This window comes from Maylandia zebra, linkage group LG4 (genome assembly GCF_041146795.1).
Source record: "Maylandia zebra isolate NMK-2024a linkage group LG4, Mzebra_GT3a, whole genome shotgun sequence".
Classification (NCBI taxonomy): domain Eukaryota; kingdom Metazoa; phylum Chordata; class Actinopteri; order Cichliformes; family Cichlidae; genus Maylandia; species Maylandia zebra.
In genome coordinates, this window is record NC_135170.1 from 10,974,664 (window position 1) to 10,995,012 (window position 20,349).

At 39.9% G+C, this 20,349-nt stretch overlaps 1 protein-coding gene across 2 annotated transcripts in view; it reads left to right on the forward strand.

The window, feature by feature from the left end:
- The window catches only part of usp43b (ubiquitin specific peptidase 43b), a 90,625-nt gene that overhangs the window by 55,726 nt on the left and 14,550 nt on the right, over window positions 1–20,349 (forward strand). For both annotated transcript variants that reach the window (XM_076882967.1, XM_012922361.4), the window contains 3 exons: window positions 8,498–8,660; window positions 11,193–11,304; window positions 19,259–19,362. In XM_076882967.1, the coding sequence (XP_076739082.1) occupies window positions 8,498–8,660; window positions 11,193–11,304; window positions 19,259–19,362 (379 nt within the window). The remainder of the gene's footprint in view (window positions 1–8,497; window positions 8,661–11,192; window positions 11,305–19,258; window positions 19,363–20,349) is intronic.

Consider the following 20,349-nt stretch of genomic DNA (forward strand, 5'->3'; position numbering starts at 1 on the left):
ATTTACTTTGCTTAATGAAACCATTAGGGAATGCACCTTCCTGTAGGGGGTCCTCAGGGAGCACATTAACAGCTATATAACTTTACAAAGAGTGCAGTGAATTACATCCCCCGTGCAGGCCTCCCTTGTGCTATCAGATTTATGTCTTCATTTCATCTATTTCTCAGCTAGCGATGTAAAATGTGTTCTCAGAAGTCCTTTAGTGCACAGTATCCCCTTGTTTCTTTGATTTGTGTTGGAAACAAATAGGTTCTGCACTGTCGTCCACTCTTACAGGGCTGTAAGTTCCAGTCGTGTCAACGCTGAAGGAGTCCTTGAAAAAATGTGACTTTTAGTGCTTTAATTTATGTCGGTCAGTGACCGTACAGAGCAGTGCTGCCTAAAACGAGGTCCACGTGACAGTCTGTCTGGTCTCCAGACTAAATCTCTTGGTTCTCACTGGCTGAGTCAACATCGACGTTCAGCACTTTTCTGCCCACATGAGACTGTCCCATCATTCACTGAGAAATGTTTGCCCCGTGAAAATAGACGTAAGATATTATTATGTTTTAAGGAAATTGCAAGATATGTGTTTGTTTGCTGCCTGACTTACACAATGTCTGCACAGGCTGTGAAGAGTATGAAGAGTGTGTTAGCAGAGCAGCTTAGGCCCTCCGTCTGTGCTTGCACAGGATGTAGTCAGGCACCTGTAGTGCCAGTAAGCACACAGTCTCAGTAGAAGTCGCGTTGATTGAAATAGGTTTTTTCCATTTGCACAGGCTGCTGGAATATGAAAGAAAATTGATATTTTGCTTATTTTTCCAAAATGCTAGTAATTCTTTTTTCAATTATGGTGTCACTCAGTCACAGTAAAACCTGCTTTTAAATGATGCATCCATCTAATAATGGCCCCTTGGTATAATAAAGTTATTTGAGTAAAGCTCCTCTGCTAAACATTATCTCGCATTATATTATGTAATGTCTCAGTCTCTGTTTAGCCAGCTTTTCTAAGAGGGAAAAAAACTGGCAAAACCCAGTGTAAAAGGCTACCAGAAGAGAAGTTTTTATTTGCTCTGCTCTACTCAACGCTGAAATATAAAAATACTTTATTTTAAAAGGGGTCAATGATATGAAACAGCAAGCAGTGGGCAGATAGAGGATGTTGTACGCAGTGTGCAGGAAAATTAAGTGTTAGGCTAAAAACAAACTCTAGCTCTCCCATCTTACTTTTTCTTCAGTGGTTGCCTACTAACTCAGTGATGATGAAGGACTGCCTTCATCCATCTTTGCATTCAGAGTTTCATACAATGACTGCCTATCATCCAACCTGATTGGTGCAAACGGATATTATACACAGGGGTGCACATAAATGGTCCGCGGGTGCACATGCGCTGTCAAAATAAAAGACGCGCACCAGATAAGAAGTTGCAACGCTCGTTTGCGTACATAAGATTTTCTGGAGGAGGACAGACATTTGTTTAGAACTCTTAAGGATGTCGAAGAAGCAAGCTCCTTTAAGCAATTACTTTTGTGTTCCTCCACCTCCAAAGAAATGTCAGAAGGAGTCTGAACCACAAAAGAAGCGCGTATTCTCGGAAAAGTGGTTGGAGGAGATGAGCTGGCTTCAAACAAATGATGAGAGATGTGGTGCAGAGTATGCCGTGAAAATCCCACTTTAGCAGGCAAAACAGTGCATTTTATATGTACACAAACGCATGTTGCAACTTCTTATCTGGTGCACGTCTTTTATTTTGACAGCGCATGCGCACCTGCGGACCACTTATGTGCACCCCTGATTATACAAGGCTACTGTCACTAGCTTGTTAGCATGCTAGCTTTAGTAGACATCTCAGCAACACATTACATAGACACTTTGCTAGTTCTTGCTAGTATGAAAGGCGGGATGAATCTGTGCTTTTATGCTGTTTATGCCAAATTCTGACCCTGCAGCAGAAATTTAAGACTTGACTCATTTTTCCAATCTTCTGCTGTCTAATTTTGGTGAGCCTTTAAGAATCGTAGCCTCAGATTCCTGCTCTTAGCTGACAGGAGGAACACTCAGTGTGGTCTTCTGCTGCTGCAGCCGACCTGCCGCATGCTGTTCTGCACACTTTCTTCTTCTTCTCCTTCTTGCTGTTACCAAATAGGTATTTTCCCCCAGATAAATGATGCTCGCTGGATATATTTGTATTAACAAGCAGCTGAACAAGTGTATCTAATAAAGTGGCTGGTGAGTCTTTAGCATAACCTCATGTTATGAGTTGTTTGAAGTGTTTAATCTACAGATTTTCATTAAATACCCCACATATATATGTACACTCCTCTATGTCTAAATTACTTATGTACACAATTCATAAGTAAAGATACTTTGCTCAGTTAAATTTTATCTCTGATTTCATTTTAGTCCAGGAAGACAAATGTTTTCTGTCTTATTACCAATGCAATAAAAATGAAATTAAGTTATGAGCAAAGTATGAGCTATTTTTATTTTTGTGCTATTTTAGTGCTATAGTGTTATATTTAAATAAACAATACTTTATTGCTTTTATCTGATTTCAGTGATTTCTAATGCTTTTACACAATCTGGCACAGTCTGCAATCACTAACAGGTCTGATCCATGAGTTTATTTAACTATTCATAAACGGTAAAAGGAAAACAAAACTAATTATGTTGTTTAACTATATGATATGATAACCAACACTCACCAGGAGTCTGATTAAAAACATTTTTCCGCTCAGTGCTCATGAACGGTGCATGGACCCGTGTGGATTTTACCCTGAAGCGTTTACTTTAAGAACAGATCTAATACAGCTGGTGTGCAGTTAAACCCCCCAAAAAATGTAACCATGTTTTATAATCCTCAGTTGCACTGATGCAGTTGCACTGATGTGTGGTCCCTGTTACTCCTATCACACTTTTTTGATTGACTAATATTTACTTTTTCATGTAGTGAACATCATGGTAACAGCTACTCATAAGTTAGCGTTATATCCAGCAGATGTGAAATGCTGTTAGAGACAGCATGAGGTGCTCACTAAAGAGCTGTGATGAATGAAAAAATTGTGTGCTGTGGATTAAACCAAAGTCAAACCCATGACGATGTGACCTTTCCACTCAGAACTCTCACCATCGCTGCTGCAGTCTTAAAATTAATCTCTTGCATCATATTCCCGCATGATGCTTATCACCTGCCCTGTATACTAAATACGTCATTGCATCCTATGATTCACATGTTCATGCTGGATGACAGAATTATGACCATCTTTTATTAATTAGGATTTATTTATTGGAATACTTTCTTTCATTCATTTCAGTCTCACTTAAATTGATGTCTTAATGTTGAGATTCTTTAATGTACTGGTAAACAACTAGGTTGGATTTACATTAAAAATGTAATCTTGACACATTTAAGTGAAGAGGAGTCTTTCCTGTTTGAGATCTGATGGTGCTCTGACAAGAAATAATGAGCACAATATCATTGTCAGGAAGATTATTGCCAGGGGTTAGACTTGAATAAAGGAGCGCCTGCCAGAGAATACTTGGAAACAGATATTTGGCTTCCACGGTTATATATCCATCTCACGCGTTTTTCTTTTTGTTACAAACATAGAACAGTTTCTGCCTTTTTTCATTTATTGCCAAGTTTCAGTAAGATGACATCATCTCCCATACTGTAGTCTGTTTGAACATTTTCTTTACCGTTTACTGTCTCATCATTTTAAAGCAAAGACTGATTTAACATCATCATGTGAGCTTTCTTAATCTGCACATCCTAAAAACTTAGAGGATCTAGTGTGAAATCTGCCAAGGTATCAGTTTTCTAACAATTTCTGCTTTCAAAACATGTAGACTTTCAGATCTAGTCATGACAGCGGCATGTAGTGTTTTACGGAAGAGCTGATGAACACACCACCACCCCCCAGCGTATTTTCTTGGTCCACAGTGTACCTTATGTTGATTTTCTGCTGCTTGTCTTGTATTTCTTTATATTAGCCAACATCCTTGTGCATCTTAGTGCACTCTACCTGGACATCTTCACCTTTCTGCACTCTTTCTAGGCTGAATAATTGGCAAAAAATATTACTTCTATGGTTATAAACAGAATGTTTTATGTTAGCTGAATTAGAATTGTTCCTTTAAAAAAATGTACCAATATCACACCTTATTAGACATAAAAATGTATATTTGGAACATTGTACATGAAGTACCCAAAGTAAAGTAATTATTTTCTAGAACAAGTGTTAAATGGATTGATTTTAATGGTGCAGATGTTAAAGGCTGAGCTTTTTTAAAGTACTTTATGTTCTGTTAACTCTACATTAATGCATTCAGAGCTACCCGCTGTGGCGATCACTTTGATTAAATGAACAACCAAATGTAGCTTCTTATTCTATTATTCGTTTGTAGTCCTGTGAGGAGTGTGTATCACTAAATAAGCTGCTTTTAATGAGCTCAAAAAAAATGTATTTTAAAATATCTTATTAGTAAAAAAGCACTTGAGCACTGTGTCATGGTTAGTTGTAAATATCTACAGGTGGATGTTAATAAGGATGTAATGGTGGTTTATTGGCAAAACAGCAACTTTACATTTTGTCAAGTGATTTCTTAGAGATGCAAATATGGAAGAACTTTTGTGGTCTGAAGCTGTTCGACTTACCTGTTCTATTATCATTGCCTGTCCAACTAGCCAAATGTAGCCACAACATGGCAGCAGTTCACAGGATTTTGCAAACAGGTAATAAAAAAAAGTTAACATTACAGAAGACTATCAGTTTAAGATGAGATTGCTTTTACTTTGGTTTTAATTCATGTCTGTTTTGGATATTATTGGACAAGCACTGCCTGCCTTGCTTGCCCAGTCACAATGCCAACGAACCATGCAGGCTATAAATAGGAGGTAGGTTTGCAAAGCTAAGTGTGTCCAGTGTTGGATGGTTTTTGGGGGGGTTGAGTCAATTTAATATAAAGCTAACACAAGGTTAATTTTATCTCAGGATGGTGGTGCGTGAGATGAGCCAACTTGTTCACAGCATTCCCAGAGTATGATTTATTTGGTGTCCCTATATCAATAGGGCATTACCATCCAAAACGTCACAATAGTATGCTGTATTGATTTTTTTCCTCAACCACTCGACCGTTGTACCACATGTTTGTTGATATTAGTGGTTTTAACTAAAATCCTTTTTAATATTCAGTTTTATTGATCAGCGCCAAATCAAAATAGTTGCCTCAAGATGCTAAGGTAGTGTTGGGCAAGTTTCTTTGAAAAAGTAATTAATTATAGTTACTAGTTACTTCTTCAAAAAAGTAACTGAGTTAGTAACTGAGTTACCAGATTCTAAAAGTAATTAATTACTTGAAAAGTAACTATTGCGTTACTTTAAAAAAATATATGTTTAACCCTCTGGGGTCCAGGGTATAATTGGCCATTTTAATTGATCTAAAATCAGACAAAAAAAAAACATAAAATCCGAGTAGAAAAAGTGATATTTTTACTGTAACAACCACAAACATGTTCATTGAATCATATTTCATAACCTTAAATACAAATATAAATTGTGAATTTTAAAATCATATGCACAAGTTTTGCAAACAACAAAGTTATTTGTATCCATTTATCTTTTACCTTGACTATTAACATAACCATCAGGTGTTCTGCATTCAATCAGAAGCCAAACAAATTATTTGTGCCACTCCAAAAAAATAATTTCTGTCCACTATAAAGGAGAACATCACAGCCTGATACCTGCAGGTCTGACAGCAGCAGGGGTATCACATTAAAAAAAAAATTTATGTTAAAAAAATTTTGTATTAAAAACAATACAAATTAAAAACAATACAAATTAAAAATTTTGTATTGTTCAATACATATGCGTACCGAACCGAAAGCACTGTATCGAACGGTTCAATATCGATACGAGTATTGTTGCACCCCTAGTGATTGCCGTCCGCGGGAGCGCGCGCAGCCCCTTAAAGCTGTAGCGTCCAGATTACTTATAGCTACTTCCGTGCAACTGATATAAGATGCGGTAAGCTGAACACAGCTTCAACCATTGACTGTAGAAAACAACTTTTGTACAGTCAATGGCTTCAACCGGCTGTTTGTTGAAAAATAGTAACACGACCGCATTTTCTTGTTAGTAACTGAAACAGCGTTGTAACGATAGGAATATCGTTTGTTTGTAACCCTGTTTGTTCAACAAGACCTACAGTCTTGTTGAACAAACAGTTTAGCTCAAATCAAATATTTGGTGGTGTTATTAGGTTTCCCAATAATGAATGGAGCATTCATTATGAGTAACATCTGTCCAGCCAAACCACTGCCTTTCACTGTTTTGTTTATATGATTAAATCTGTTAAATGTGACAATAAATCACTGTGGAAGATAAGGTTACGCCTAAATGACATCAGTTCACTGAGACACACAACAGTACCAAGCAGGTCTGAAATCGCGCTTTGACAGTTTTCACAGACAATCTTCCTCCTTATGCATCATATTTTCAGTGCTTAATTTTTTTGTCATTAATACATACTTGTTATGTAATATTTTACTACAAATTCAAAGCTGTAAATGTGCATCTGTTACCTGACTGAAGTTCACGTCTGACTGCCTTTCCTGTTCAAAGACACGACTGTGCAGACTGCTAATGGAAAGGAGGGATAGCTGTTGCTGTGGGTAGAGTATATCCCATTAGGCGTAGAGGTGTTTAATTATGGGTTCTCATAGTCTGGCTGTGTTTAGTGAGGCTCAACCTCTTCATCTGTTTGACAGTGAAAGAAGCCTGAGAGTGCAGGGGAAGGAAGAGTTTGCCGGCCTCCTGCGGTTTCTTAGAATTAGTTAGAGGCTTTTTCAGGATAAAAGGTCAGGATCAACAGGTTTGTGGTTTAGTGTGGTGCACATTTGTGTGTTATAAATGTCTCATGGCTGCACTGTAATTGCCTTTTTATAGAATGCCTGTGGCAATAGACAAGTTCGGGTTACATGAATGAAAACAGTCAAATAGACACACACTGAACTGTTATTCATCCTGGAAACAAGGTTTAAAAAATAATGAGAGCAGCAACAGGAGCTTTAAAAAAATATAAAGCCTAGAAACAGTTCAGTTTTTGACAGCTTAATGTAAAAAACAGATTTAATGACAAATGACAGGTAGGTCTCCTCCCAAGCACCCCTGCATAAATCTTAGTGGGACAAGCCAGAATATGGCTTATGAATTTCATGTTTCATGGGGGATCTAAAAGGAGATTTTCACCCATAAATCATTCCCCTGAGGTCAACCCTCATGTAAATGGAAAGCTCCTAGTGAGCAAGTTTTATCACCCGCTTGCTTGATTAGGGCAACATTAGGAAATCAAAAGCTGTGCATATTTATTGCGCTCAATCGCAAGGTCAAGACACTGCAATCAGAAGTTTAATGTTTAAGCTGTGGTGGTTCGACTCATTTTGAAGAGATCTTGTCCTTCATACAGTGCACAGCTTAATGCCCTCACCATTCAACTATATGTGTGTGTGTTTTCCAGTCTTCTTCCCCTCTCCTCCAACCAGGGCGGTGGCTTCCCCTCCCTGTGTCTGGTTCTCCTGAAGGTTTCTTCCTGTCAAAAGGGAGTTTTTCCTTCCCATTGTCACCAAGTGCTTGTTCATAGTGGCTCATCTGATTGTTGAGGTTTTCTCTGCATTAATGCATTAATTTATTTTACAAAATAAAGTGCCTTCAGGTGACTGCTGTTGTGATTTGGCATTACGTGAATAAAACTGAATTAAACTGAACCGAGTTGAATTAAATGTGTAAGAGGAGGCACGTTTCAGCACAGGCTTGCTGCTTTACAACAGTCTCAGTAACATGACATTTGCTTTGTCATTGATGAATCATGTGTTAGGTGTAAACAGCATTGTTTAATGAAACATTGTTGTATGGGAACACAGCCGCTGTGGTCAATCAATACCGTCTGCAAGTAATTTAACATGTGATTTATTGCCGTGAACTTCTGAAACATCTACTTATGTGCCAAGCCTGAAGGTTGTCAGCTGTGTGATGGGAAAGCAGCTCCACTGACGTCACATCAAGCAGGAATCTTATAGTCTCCGCTTTTCCCTCATTCGGTCACACTCCTCTGTGTGTTGGTACAGACACGAGGGGACCGAGCGAGAAGTGGCGCTTCTTGGCACCCCACCAGGACGGGATGTGGAACAGAAGCTGTATCAGATAATACCTCCTGCTGAGAGTGCAGGCAGCCATTGGTCCATCTGTTCTCCCCTCTGAATCACTGTTCCCCAAATAGAAAGTTGCTGTCTCGCCACTTTATATATCTCAATTCTCCTCCTTACTCCCCAGTAGAGGTGTTAAGTTTCGTGAACACATTCTCGGCACATGGAATCAGTTCAGCTTCCTTTCAAGAGCAACGTGAAATATTTGGTGCTGTAAATGCAAAGTTGTTAAAAGCTGACTCATTTTAGTGCCTCTTTCCTCTTTTGAGCACGCTCTACTTCTCAGACTTGTGTTCCCCATCCTCTTCCAGGGTACCATCACAGCCTACCATCATCCCCATACGCAACAGGTCCTGAGGGTCAGAGGTTACCCCCATCTGGGACGTTATCATCAGAGTTCCTCAACCAAGGTGCCCCCGTCAAGATTCTGCTGCTGGTGTGCAACGCTGCAGGAGCCGGCCAGCAGGCGGTTAGGTAATTACATCAATGGGCTGCTCACTGTAACATCCTCTCTGACAGCAATTGTTCTGTAATAGCTTAGACATCACACCTAAGCAGCAGACCTGTCAAATGATCGCTGTGTGGGAGTAAGGTCCCAGTAAGAGTGATACTCTCCATGGGAAGAGTTTGGAAGATGACTTCCTTAAGTATCAGAGTTCATCTACTTCATCTCTCAACTTTAACTTTATTCGCTCAACAACATTTGCTCCTTGCCAGGTCATACGTAGCTTATTCATGGCCACTGTAGTCTAAAAACACTGATATTTCCATCTCCAGTCATTTAGGATGATCGCATGAAATCAAGAAGCTCCTGAGGTCGAACCCACTAGTGACACGGGGCCTTTATGTGTGGCGTTTGCACCCTCTCCTTATGTCTATGTGGGTTCTCCAGCTTCCTCCCAGTGACATGCATGTTAGGGTACCAGGCCTAAATCAGTTGTAGGTGTGAGATGGTGGCGGGTTGCAAAGCAGCTTGCAGATGCAGGAGCATCTTTGGGCAAGCTAAGCAGCTTTAATTCCATACACTATCATAGATTTAACAAGTGAATGCATACAGTCCATTGGTGTCCTGCCATCAAGTGGTGGACAACCTAATGTTGTGAGGTTACACTTTAAGCTGAACATTCATCCGCCCTGTTTTATCCGAGGTACTAGAAAAATGGAATTCTAAGCTCATGGAAGTGTCTTGCCATTGGATGTTACATTTGCCAGTGTTGTCAGTTTGTCCATGCTATAAGATGCAGGCTCATACTTTAGAATTTAAAATGTTTCCTTTCTTTATTTTATATATATTTTTTTGTATATATAGAAATAATGAATCCAGGAAGTAGCCACTTGTCCTTTAAACCTAATCAACTTTGATAAACTTGTTTTATACATAGCCTTCCTCTAGGGAACCACTTCAAGGTCAGATTATCTCCCTGTCACAGAAAAGGCTCACATTTCACTCTGTGACTCAGTGAGATGAGTTTCAAATCAAACGACCGAGGACTCTGACATCTGGCGCTATACACAGAGATCCATCAGACACTGTGACAGAGTCCAGAGAGATCAATATAGGTGAGCTCGCCAACGCGACTGAGAGAAAGTCCGCTCAAATCTATAAGGGTCGGCCTCTCCGTTTCTCCTTCAAACGCCTCTCTGCCATTGCTCAGCCCACCCACCTATCTCGTTCTCATCAGATGACAGCTGGAGGACTGTGCAGCGCCAAGAAAATGACATTGGAGTCACATAGTTGTTTCACTCTTTTTAGTCGAGCATCACAGACACATTTCTGAGCACCAGTGTGAAAACTTGGAACTGTGATGGGATATTTTTATGTGTGGAAACCCAAAGGTGTTACTTCTATTAGCAATTTGGTTCTTTTGCATTTTGCCTGTAGATGCCAATTCTTACACCTGTCGGCTCAAGTATAAAATATAGACCTATCAGTAGATAATAGATATTTCTGTATGACCCCAACTCTCACATTTCTTTCATGAAACTTCCAAAATATTGTGTGAAAGAAATAATAAACTGGGATCTCTGAAGGTAAGGCTATCTGTCACAAACCATAGAGCAAGACAATTACATTTCATACTGCTGGCAATAACAGAAAAGCAGCTTCCAATGAAAGAGTCCACATCATAAAGGCCTGCAGACAGCACGTCAGGAGAGGGGCATGCATGTTGTAGATGATGGCAGATAGTGTGCTGGCATACTCTTAACCCACTGACCAATGCCTACTTGCCTGATCTGCCTCCTTGTGACTTTGCTTTCTCACCCAAAATAAAATTCAAGCTAAAGAGTGACTGTTTTGACAAAGTGAAGGGAATTTAGCACACATGGCTCAGGCACAAGTTCAATGGTAATCCTGCAAAGCCATCTAAAATTAGCTGGTGTTTTGGAAGCAGTGCAGGTAAATTTGGACACATTTGAATGAGGCACTGTTTTTGATTTTTTTTTAGGTTTGGAGTCGAGTGGAGAACTTTGCAGATTATTTTAAGAAATCCATTCATCTATTTTCTTAACTGCTCATCCAATTCAGGGGTTGCAGAAAGCTACGGCCTCACCCAGCTTTCACTGGCACAATATGTTAAAATCTACTGTTTTGCTTCAGTGTCTGCAAAAATGTGCAAATGAAAAAACACAGTGTCTTTAAACATGCACCAGATCTTTTCTTTCATTCATTACAATTCTGATGTGTATCTGCTTCTTATTTTGTCTCTTTATGGACGTGTATGCTAATAAATCTAATACATACAATAGCGGGTTGACCTCAATTAAATGAGTATTATAATAAATGCGTCATGTGATCTGTCATGTCACAGGGTCTTTTCCATTTCTTATCTCCCTTCTGTAGATGGGCTGTAATGAGAATTCTGCTCTAATACTGATAATGATGATAAATAATTATTTACATTACAATAGGATAAGAAGGCGGGGATGGCTGAGTGGTGGTGTTGCCATTTTGAATTCATCATCTTTTAGCTCCTGTGACACTAATTTCCTCTGTGCCGGTTTTAGGTTCGGGCCTCCGTTCCTCATGAGGGAGGACCGGTCTATTTCCTGGGATCAGCTGCAGCAGAGCATCCTCAGCAAGCTTTATTACCTGATGATCAACGGAGCTCAGGCACAGGTAATACAAAGATAGATTTTTTTTTTTAATGATTGAAGGAAATTTTGTTTTGTTTTGTCTTCTCCTCATGTCCTATAGAGAAATTCTAGCACAACAGATGCTTAACTCGATGTCCTCTGGTTAAACCCAACTGCCAGAGATGTCTAGGAATTCAGTCTAGGAACCAAAAAAACTAACACTGATTATTAGACACACTAATTAGGCACAACTAAAGCTATAGTAAAGCCCCATAAAGACTAAACTAAAACTACAATACAGCCCTGTGCAATAAATCAGTAATAATTATAATAATAACAATAATAATATTAATAATACAGAAAAGATATTGTACTGTACCCCTGCATTATGACACCTATGATGCTTTTAAAGCTTATATTTAATGGCAGTGTGCGTAGGCGGGTGTGTTTCAAGCACCAGCTAGAGTTCCTGCAGAGCCGGCTGGCGCACCTGTTCCAGGCCAGGTTTATTGGCTCGAGACAGAGCAAAGCATGCCCACACAGTGAACACAGTGACACTGTGTTTCACAGCCGCGAGATCTCAGAGCTCAGAGCTGGAAGCAGCAGAGACGAGCTGGTGTCCTCTCGCTGTGCCTACCAGCACACCAAAGTAGAGTCAGGTGTACTGGTATGACAAATGCTGGTTTGTGTCGTAAAAAAGAAAAGAAAAAAGAAAGATTCTTTGCCCTCGAAAAACACAAGGCAATCATTTTGGGTAAAATGCAAATGAAATATATAAAATAAAATGTTTATTTACTGCATTTGAATAATTAATCATTAAATTGAGATATGCTTGGTATGAACTGAATGTATGCTAGTCAGGTGAATTTGACCAACTCATCAAAAAAAGCCTTTTATGTCATACTTATGTAACAAATTTATATGTAATCCGGTTATTTTAAGGCAAATAAATATTTATTTGAGTTTTGCACCCTAAAGGGATGCATGAGCGTAGCTGTTCTCTCGTCTAGGCTGTTTATTTCCCTCTTTTCGTGTGCTGATGAATGAATAGATTGCTTCCTCTGTCTCAGAGCCTCATTTATAAGTCATTTATATAGTCACATTTGAGCTGGGAGCATTGCTTTTGTCCACTCATGCATTACGGTGTAGCGTTGTTGTTTGCCAATCACATTTACTGGTCCTGCTCAGTCTCAATCACGCTGTGTTATCTTTTCTATGAGCAAATGTTGGGATTTCTTAGGGGGTGAATGTGGATTCTTTACTAATACACACTGAGCTGTTCATGGGATGTGATTGGGGCGCACTGACATAATAAATAAAAATAATACACAAAAATTGGAATAACATGGTATTTTAGATCAACCCAAGGTCGATCTAAAACTGACTTTCTACTCCGTTCATACTCAAAGCACTTTCTTTCTACAAGCCTCATTTTCTCATTCAAATAGCACTTTTTTGTAATCTTTGAACCTTCACATGGACGATAGATGCATCAACTTAAGATTGATGCATCCGTCCCTGTGTAGGACACGGGGATCAGTCCAGACCATGTGATTGGAAGCAGCCCCAAAAAGGAGAATCAATGTGTTCTTAATATAAAGGCAAACTCATCAAATTTCTTCTCAGGTTTATTGCAGATTTGACTCAGAGGAGAGCTACATTGTTACAAACTGTTACAGTTTGTTATAACTGATCTGCACCATTAAAAAGACAACACACGTCAGGTGTGTCTGAGTCTCAGTATCTGTTGTTTCGCTCTGTATTTGCACTGCTGAGAAACAACACGCACGAGATGTTTTCATTGTGTAAAAAGAAATAAAGCTAACTTGCCTGTTTGTATTTTGTCCATCGGGTTCCTCATTCCCCTGACGCTCTACATTCAGTTCACTTCTGCTCCCTTCCATCAAAATGCTGGTGTTAATGAGGACCTGAAAAATCTGTACTCAGCAGCAAAGAGTTACAGGACAGAACCAAATCATTGCGCACCTCGTTCACAGCATTGAGCTGTGCCAATCATACATTCGTTCTGGTGATACCTTCCCCTCCAAATATGCAAACTGTCAAAACCACATCAGACACAAAATAAGCTGTGATTTTTCTTCCAGTGTTAAACTGAAATTTACAGTTGTGTGATATATTTATATAATCTCCCAAAGGTTTGTGACATCTTTACATCACCAAGTCCAATACAAGACGTCAGATGCAGTGGAGACAGGTTCTCTGGAGCGATAAATAATACTCCTCCATCTGCTGATCAGATTAGTAAGTTAATTAAATCATTTCATTCTACCAACTTTGTGGGAACAGTTTGAAGATGGCCCCTTCCTGTTCCAACATGACTGCGCAACAATGCACGAAGCAAGGTACATAAAGATGATGAGCAAGAAGGACTTGACTGGCCTGCACAGAATCCTGACCTCAACTCGAAAGAACACCTTTGGGATGAATTAGAGCGGAGACTGCAAGTCTCTTATCATCAGTCTGACCTCAATTTCCCATAAACAGAAGAAGTGAAGCTGTTGTAGCTGCAAAGGGTGGAACGACATCACATTAAACCCTATGGATTAAGAACGGGATGTCACTCTCAGGTTACATGTTACCCTCAGCAACAAATACAAGAACAATCACTCTTTTCAGCTATTGTTATCTCAATATGCATTTATCAGTCGTATTGTGCACACAAGGACAAAGATAACTGCATAGCTCTCAACTCACCTTTGTAAATAATTTTGCTACCAAGACACCCCCAAACAAAGAGTCTATGATTGCACTGAACACATTCCTGTGCTTGAGCATATCACTGTGTGCATAAGCCTGTTGCTAATTGTGCAGCCAAACTGATTTTCAATCAGTGCCTCTCCCCGCGTGGTGCAGGTGCCATGCAGCTGCAATAAACAGCCATACAGAGCACAAGAAAGGCGCAGACTTGCTCGCCACTCTTTCAGAAGCGCCAGGAGAGAGATGGAAGAGAAGAGTCAGGTGCAGCGTTTTCTGTAACTCTGTTGGAGATCTGCAGCCTCCTTTGTGCCCCATGCTGTCAGCTGTTTAATTAAAACCAGGCTCGTAGAGTATAATCAGTTTGCTGGAAGCCTACCTTTGCCAAGGAGGGAGCAGTGCTCAGAGCAGATGTTTGCTCTAAATCTTTCAACTCAGCAGAATATGTGGTTTTCTTGCCTCAATGAATCATGCTCACAAGTGGATATTTTCCGCTTTTGTCTAATTTTAGCTTTAGCAAAGGCAAAAAACGCACATCCTCTGCCATTTTTCCTGGTACTGACATCACTTAACGACGTAGTGTTGAGACCCGTGCCCTTCTAAGTAGACCCATATGACCGTTTGCATCAGAAAATGTCAGGTAAAGAGAGAGAGGATGACAACTCAGAATGAAACTCAAAGACTCAAACTTGAAATGTGGTACATGATCTTCCATGTAAATGGCTGATGCACCCCACATACAGCCTTTCTATCCAGGATTCACGAAAACGTGTAACTGTCTGTTTCATTACTTTAAATATATTAAAAGTTTTTTAAAAACATTTCGTGTTCCCATCAGTTGTTGATTGGATATTAAAACTAACAACAACCTGGTATTGTTTGTCCTAACGTCTGTTGTCTAATTCTGTAGAGCCCATGTGAATCATAGCCTCAGTTTCCTGATATTAGGTGACAGGAGTGGCAGCCGGTGTGGTCTTCTGCTGCTGCTGGTGCTTCAAGGTTCAATGTGTTGTGTGTTCAGAGATGCTCTTCTGCACACCTTGATTGTAACAAGTGAATATTTGAGTATCTGTTGTCTTCCCATTTGCTTCAAAGTTACTTTACCTTTCTTCCTCACTCTGATGCTTTACTGTTTGAACTTCAGCACGTCGTCTTGACCACATTTGATGTTGAAAATTGTCTTTAAATGTATATTCAGGTACCTTTAATATCCTTATCACATTATATTTCTCAGAATCACTATATTCATGTTTCACTGTGGTAACTTCCAACCTGAGAGGCAGGACATAACATGAAAATCTACTTCTCTAAGAACAACTTCTATGTGGAAAAAAACATTGTATTTATTATTTAGCAGATTGACAACTTCTGAAATACAAAATTGTCAGGGTGAGCTAAAGTGAAAACAGCAAACTAACAGAACTATGCATCAACACAAACTCAGAGACCTGACTGAAAGTAACAAAGCAAAAAATATGGGCTTACGTTTTTAGTCTATTTATAATAAGAGAACACAGTTACAGAATAGCAGCAGCAGTTCACTCCTACTTACTCCTTCTATCCTCCTTGGCACGCAGCAAGTCTCAATCGCTGAGCTGACTCGTTGAATGAAAAGGGAATCAAACGATCCTCTCCAGACAGTGGACCTTATGTAGGGCGTGGTCCTCAGGCTAGTGTTGCCACACCTGTTGCAGCCCGGCGCCTGCACAGTCTATGCAAATCTTCTATGGTTACGACACTGACCTGAGAATCTCTCGGCTCATTTTTATCTCATATTTACTGTCTGACACACAACCAATGGTCTGTTAGCTCCGCCTCGTTTTTGGCGTTGCCTTCACAGATTCATCTTAAAGCTGGGAGGAAGATAAGCGCATACAGAACAGTTACCAGAACAATATGCTACTTTTGTCACTTGTCAAGAATATGGTCTGACACAGTTACGAATTTAAGTGACAGTCAAAAGGTAAAGTCATCTTTGAAAGCATAGACAGACAGAAGGAAACAAACTTCTAACAGTAGAGTTTGATCTATTTTTTTAAAGGTCTTAAAGAAGCACTTGATGCTATATTGTGCTTAAAGACTGGAGCTGCATGTCCTAGGGAAATAAAACTCTAGTTTCCCTCCTCGCCCACTAATGATGCTTATGGAATGTGGGAATATGGGAAAACAGCACTGATCTTGCATTGCAGTGCTGTTCAGACTCTTTGTATTTTCACAGCTCTACATCATGTAGAGACATCTCAAGCTTGACAGCTCTGTCATGACTCCTTATGGATGCTAAGCCATCTCTGGAGAATTGCAGCTCAAGACAAGAGTTCAGACTGAATTATCTCATGTGTGCGAGGAGAGGTAATGTTGTTGAAGGAGTCAAAAGAAGGGCATTTAAAAATATAAGTGCATGTATCTTATTGTAGAGGAAGTTTTCTCTGCTTCTTGAGATGAGAATCTCGAGTTGGAAGAACTCACTGGGTGGTCGCTCTGCATGTACACACAAGCCTTGCAGTGGAACTCACAACAAGCCTGGCAAGGCTGTAATAAAAAGTCACTTTGGTTTTAAACTTGTCATCTAGCATTCAAATAAACAGGCAGGAATGGTTTTGAATTCTTTGGAAAGGCCGCCCAAAGCACCTAGACACCACACGGACGTTTGATGCCTTCACTGACCACAGACAGTGAAGATAGCTTCGTTATAAACTACTATGTATGTGTGTGTGTGTGCCCTCAAAATGCTACTTTCTAACGATAAGTGCTAACTGCTGCATTTCAGCAGCTAGCTGACATTCTGGATAGTACTGCGTGTGCATTTGTGAGGCAGTAATTCAAAAGTAACATTTAACTTTCCCCAGGGGTGCGTGCGCACCGGTGGGCTCAGCACGTCAATATTCTCCAGGAATGTTCTGTCTGCTCCGCTGTGCTCCTGGTCATCAGAAAGATCCTGCCGGTCTGAGCTTTTCCTCTCAGCCTCGTGTGGGAGTTTGTGTTTGAGGCCAGCCAGCAACAGATTTCCCCAGAACAAAAGGAAATCGATTTCATTTTTCCATTCCTTCGTTCCTAAAGCACTTCTGATCTAAGGCAGATCTCAGGGTAATATACTCGGGCTTCAGAGGACAAGAAACACTCTTTTTCTCTTTTTTTCTCCTGAACTCGTGTTTTCCAGCGTGGTTGAATAGCATATGAGAGAAAAGCCTGAGTCTGTTTGTGGTTTGGATTTAAGAAAAAGACACTTAATTGCTATGCTCCGTGCTGATTCAAGCCATGAGCTAAAAATGTCAGGTGCAGGTCTCAGCCTATATTTCACGATGGCCCATTTTTGTTTTTGTATCTCCCGAGCCCATACACAGCACATTTCTCCAACTTAAATATAACACAAAAACAGGCCATTGTTTTTTATCTACACTAATTTCCATTTCAGAATTTTTAAATAGTTTGGAACAGCTGTTCAAGAACCATTTTTAGCACGCAAGCGCCAGCAACTAATCACCGTCTGAAAGATATCAAGGCAGGAAGTTTCACTCAGGGTTTTTTCTTAGTTTTTTTTTCTTAACAAATTGCCTGTAAAGACTGATTTAGATCATTAGCCTTCAATGACGCCTTATATAAAGAGGCACCATTCCTTCCATAAGAAATTCTGGCTATGTTTTGGTGAGCCGCGGGGAAGGATGTACCTAATGGGATGGTGAAGTGGGTGATGTCTGAAGTAATTATTTGCCAAGGCGAAGCACTGACTGATCGTGTGATGGGAAAACAGAAGCTGTTGTACATTCTGCACTCATGTGTCGGTGTCCAAAAAAACTCCAGAAGATTACAAAGAGGCAAATCAGTACTGAAGGCTCAGGTATCTTGTTTGTGACTAGGCAACCAGATGATGGCCTCCAAAAATCCTGCTCCCCTAACCCCACCGTGTGGTAAAACACACACAAAAACAGACATCTCACCCAGTTTTTAGACATGCGATCATTTCCATAGTTTACCAGCTGCACTGAGTCCCTCTCTGTCTCTGTTCTCTTACACTGCTACTTCTACACCTCCCTTTTTCCTCCTATTCTTTTTTTTCTGACTTGTGATGTCTGTGGGTGGGAGGCTAGGTGGTTAAGCTTGACCTTCCAGATAGTTTTAGTGTTATAGGGTGTGACAGTAAAGTGGTTTTTGATAAATAAAAGGCTTTTATGTGACTAAATGAAGTTTTCACAAGCCTTTTTTTTTTTTTTTGCCTTTGCAAATAATCTCGTGATTTTCTAATCCTGAAATTTTTTAGCAACCTCTTAATATAGCTGCCGACTGTCTTTCACGTATTAGGTTCATAAAATAATTATTTTTGGTCTGCGCTCGGCAAACTGAGCCATCATTTTTGCCTGATCAGTACACAAAACCCTGACTGGATGAATAATAACACTCAACTCCAAGCAGCAGAGCTTTGGTAGTTGTTGTGGTAACATGCAGACAACAAGTCTGCAGCGATAATAGCAGCTCTTTGAGGCCGTCTGTACTTTGTGCTAGATTGTAAATATAAGAGAAGAGAATACCGCCCAATGCTTTAACTTCACCAAGTGATTTTAAATAATGTGATAAATCTCCAAAAGTTGATTCTGTTCATCTGGACGTAGCGTTTTGTGGGAGAAACATTTCGTCACTCATCCAGGTGACTTCTTCAGTCTCAGCTGACTGCAGGTTTCCCCAATCTTATAAACAGTACATTTGCAATTACTTTCCTGCAACATTTGATTTACTTTCCTGGATGATTGAGAATGCATCAAAATGTGATAAATCATATAAAAAGCAATAAGCAGCGTAGGTAGGAAATGTAAAAGAAATAATAAACTAGCAGCTATTGTGAACATCTGTGTGGTTATTAGAAAAAAGGGGGAGAAATCCAAACGCCGAAAGGGTCGACCCTGTGTTGGCCACAGCTATTTATGCTAAACAGCTAATCAGTGAGTTTGTGTATTTGAATATGAAGAATTAACCATCCATGTAACCACACGGCACTAACATGAATGAAAATGTGAGCTTTAACTTGTTTACCTGACACTGCATAGAAATAAAAGCACATTACGTTTTTAAATGGTGTATGTGAGAACGTCTTAAGGAGCAAACTAACACTGATTTTTACATGCAGATGCATTTATCTAATAATACTGCTGAGATCCAGAAAGTATAAAACACTTACAGTATCTATAGAGAGGCGCTGAGAGATGTTAAAGACATTCAGGAGGTGCTGCTGTATGATAAAGTATCCTGATGCTGTCCGTGTGTTTACCGTGTGTTTTATGCTCCTCTTTCAGAACACCAGAGTGCTGTTCAACATCCGTGTGGTGGGGGGATCTGTGTTTTACAGCTACCTGTCACCTCAGGATGGGCAGCCTCTCTACCACCCTGCTGTCGACAGGTCAGGATGCCTTGAATCTTATAAGTTAGCGTATATCAGGGCATAACAAGTCCCCATGTTATGTGTTGGTTCTTCCAATTATCACTTATTCACTCATAATGACTTTTTCTTATTTTGGGGTGTTAATTGCAGTTCCTGTTGAAACTTGAATCTTCCTCTGCAGCTCTTGGGAGCCCCCACAGCTGCAGCAACTTTTATGCCAAACAAAAAATTGAAAGCGTGCATGAAGCGAAAGGTCACAGAACATATTCCCTGAGCTCTGAATAGACAGTGTGTAAAGTATTTTTATATAATTAGATTTTTATTTCAAAATTTATCACTTCTCAAAAATTCAACTCTCCCTTTCGCAAAAGGATACAGAGGCTATTTTGTACCACTTTAAATTGTGGTCAGATGCATCCTGTTATCTTTTATGGCCCTTGAGGTGTCTACTTAAACTTGATTAGAGTCCACCAGTGGAAAATTGCAGGGATTGGCTGTAAAGTGTACAAAAATTGACTCCACACATCAGGAAAAAGATCAAGCTGTGAACATCCAAGAATAACTCTGTATGCTCCCGTGATAAAACTAAGGCGAGGCGTAGATCGGCAGAAGGGTCTAAATCCACATCTGAAACTTTGCGGTTTCCCAGGAGTGCAGTGGCCTCAATCACTGTCAAATACAAGGAGACTGAGATCAGAGTCTTCTAGGAGTTTTACCAAAATGTGTAACCCAGCTAAGAGAGGCGATCAAGAACAAGACTTCAGATGTCCTCTGTAGAACCGGAAAAACCTGCTGAACGGACCACCATCCCAGCAGCACTCCATCAGAGCAGCTATACAACTGAACTGTTTGGGATGCCTATCATCTAGAAAATGCTAATAGTACAGAAGAGGTGGTGGTAGCATTGAGAACTGCTTCTGAACATCAAGGATAGGAAGGACAGTCAGAACTGTGAGATAATTATTAGTTTTGCGTAGCTAGCCAACTGGTAAGGGTTTATACTAG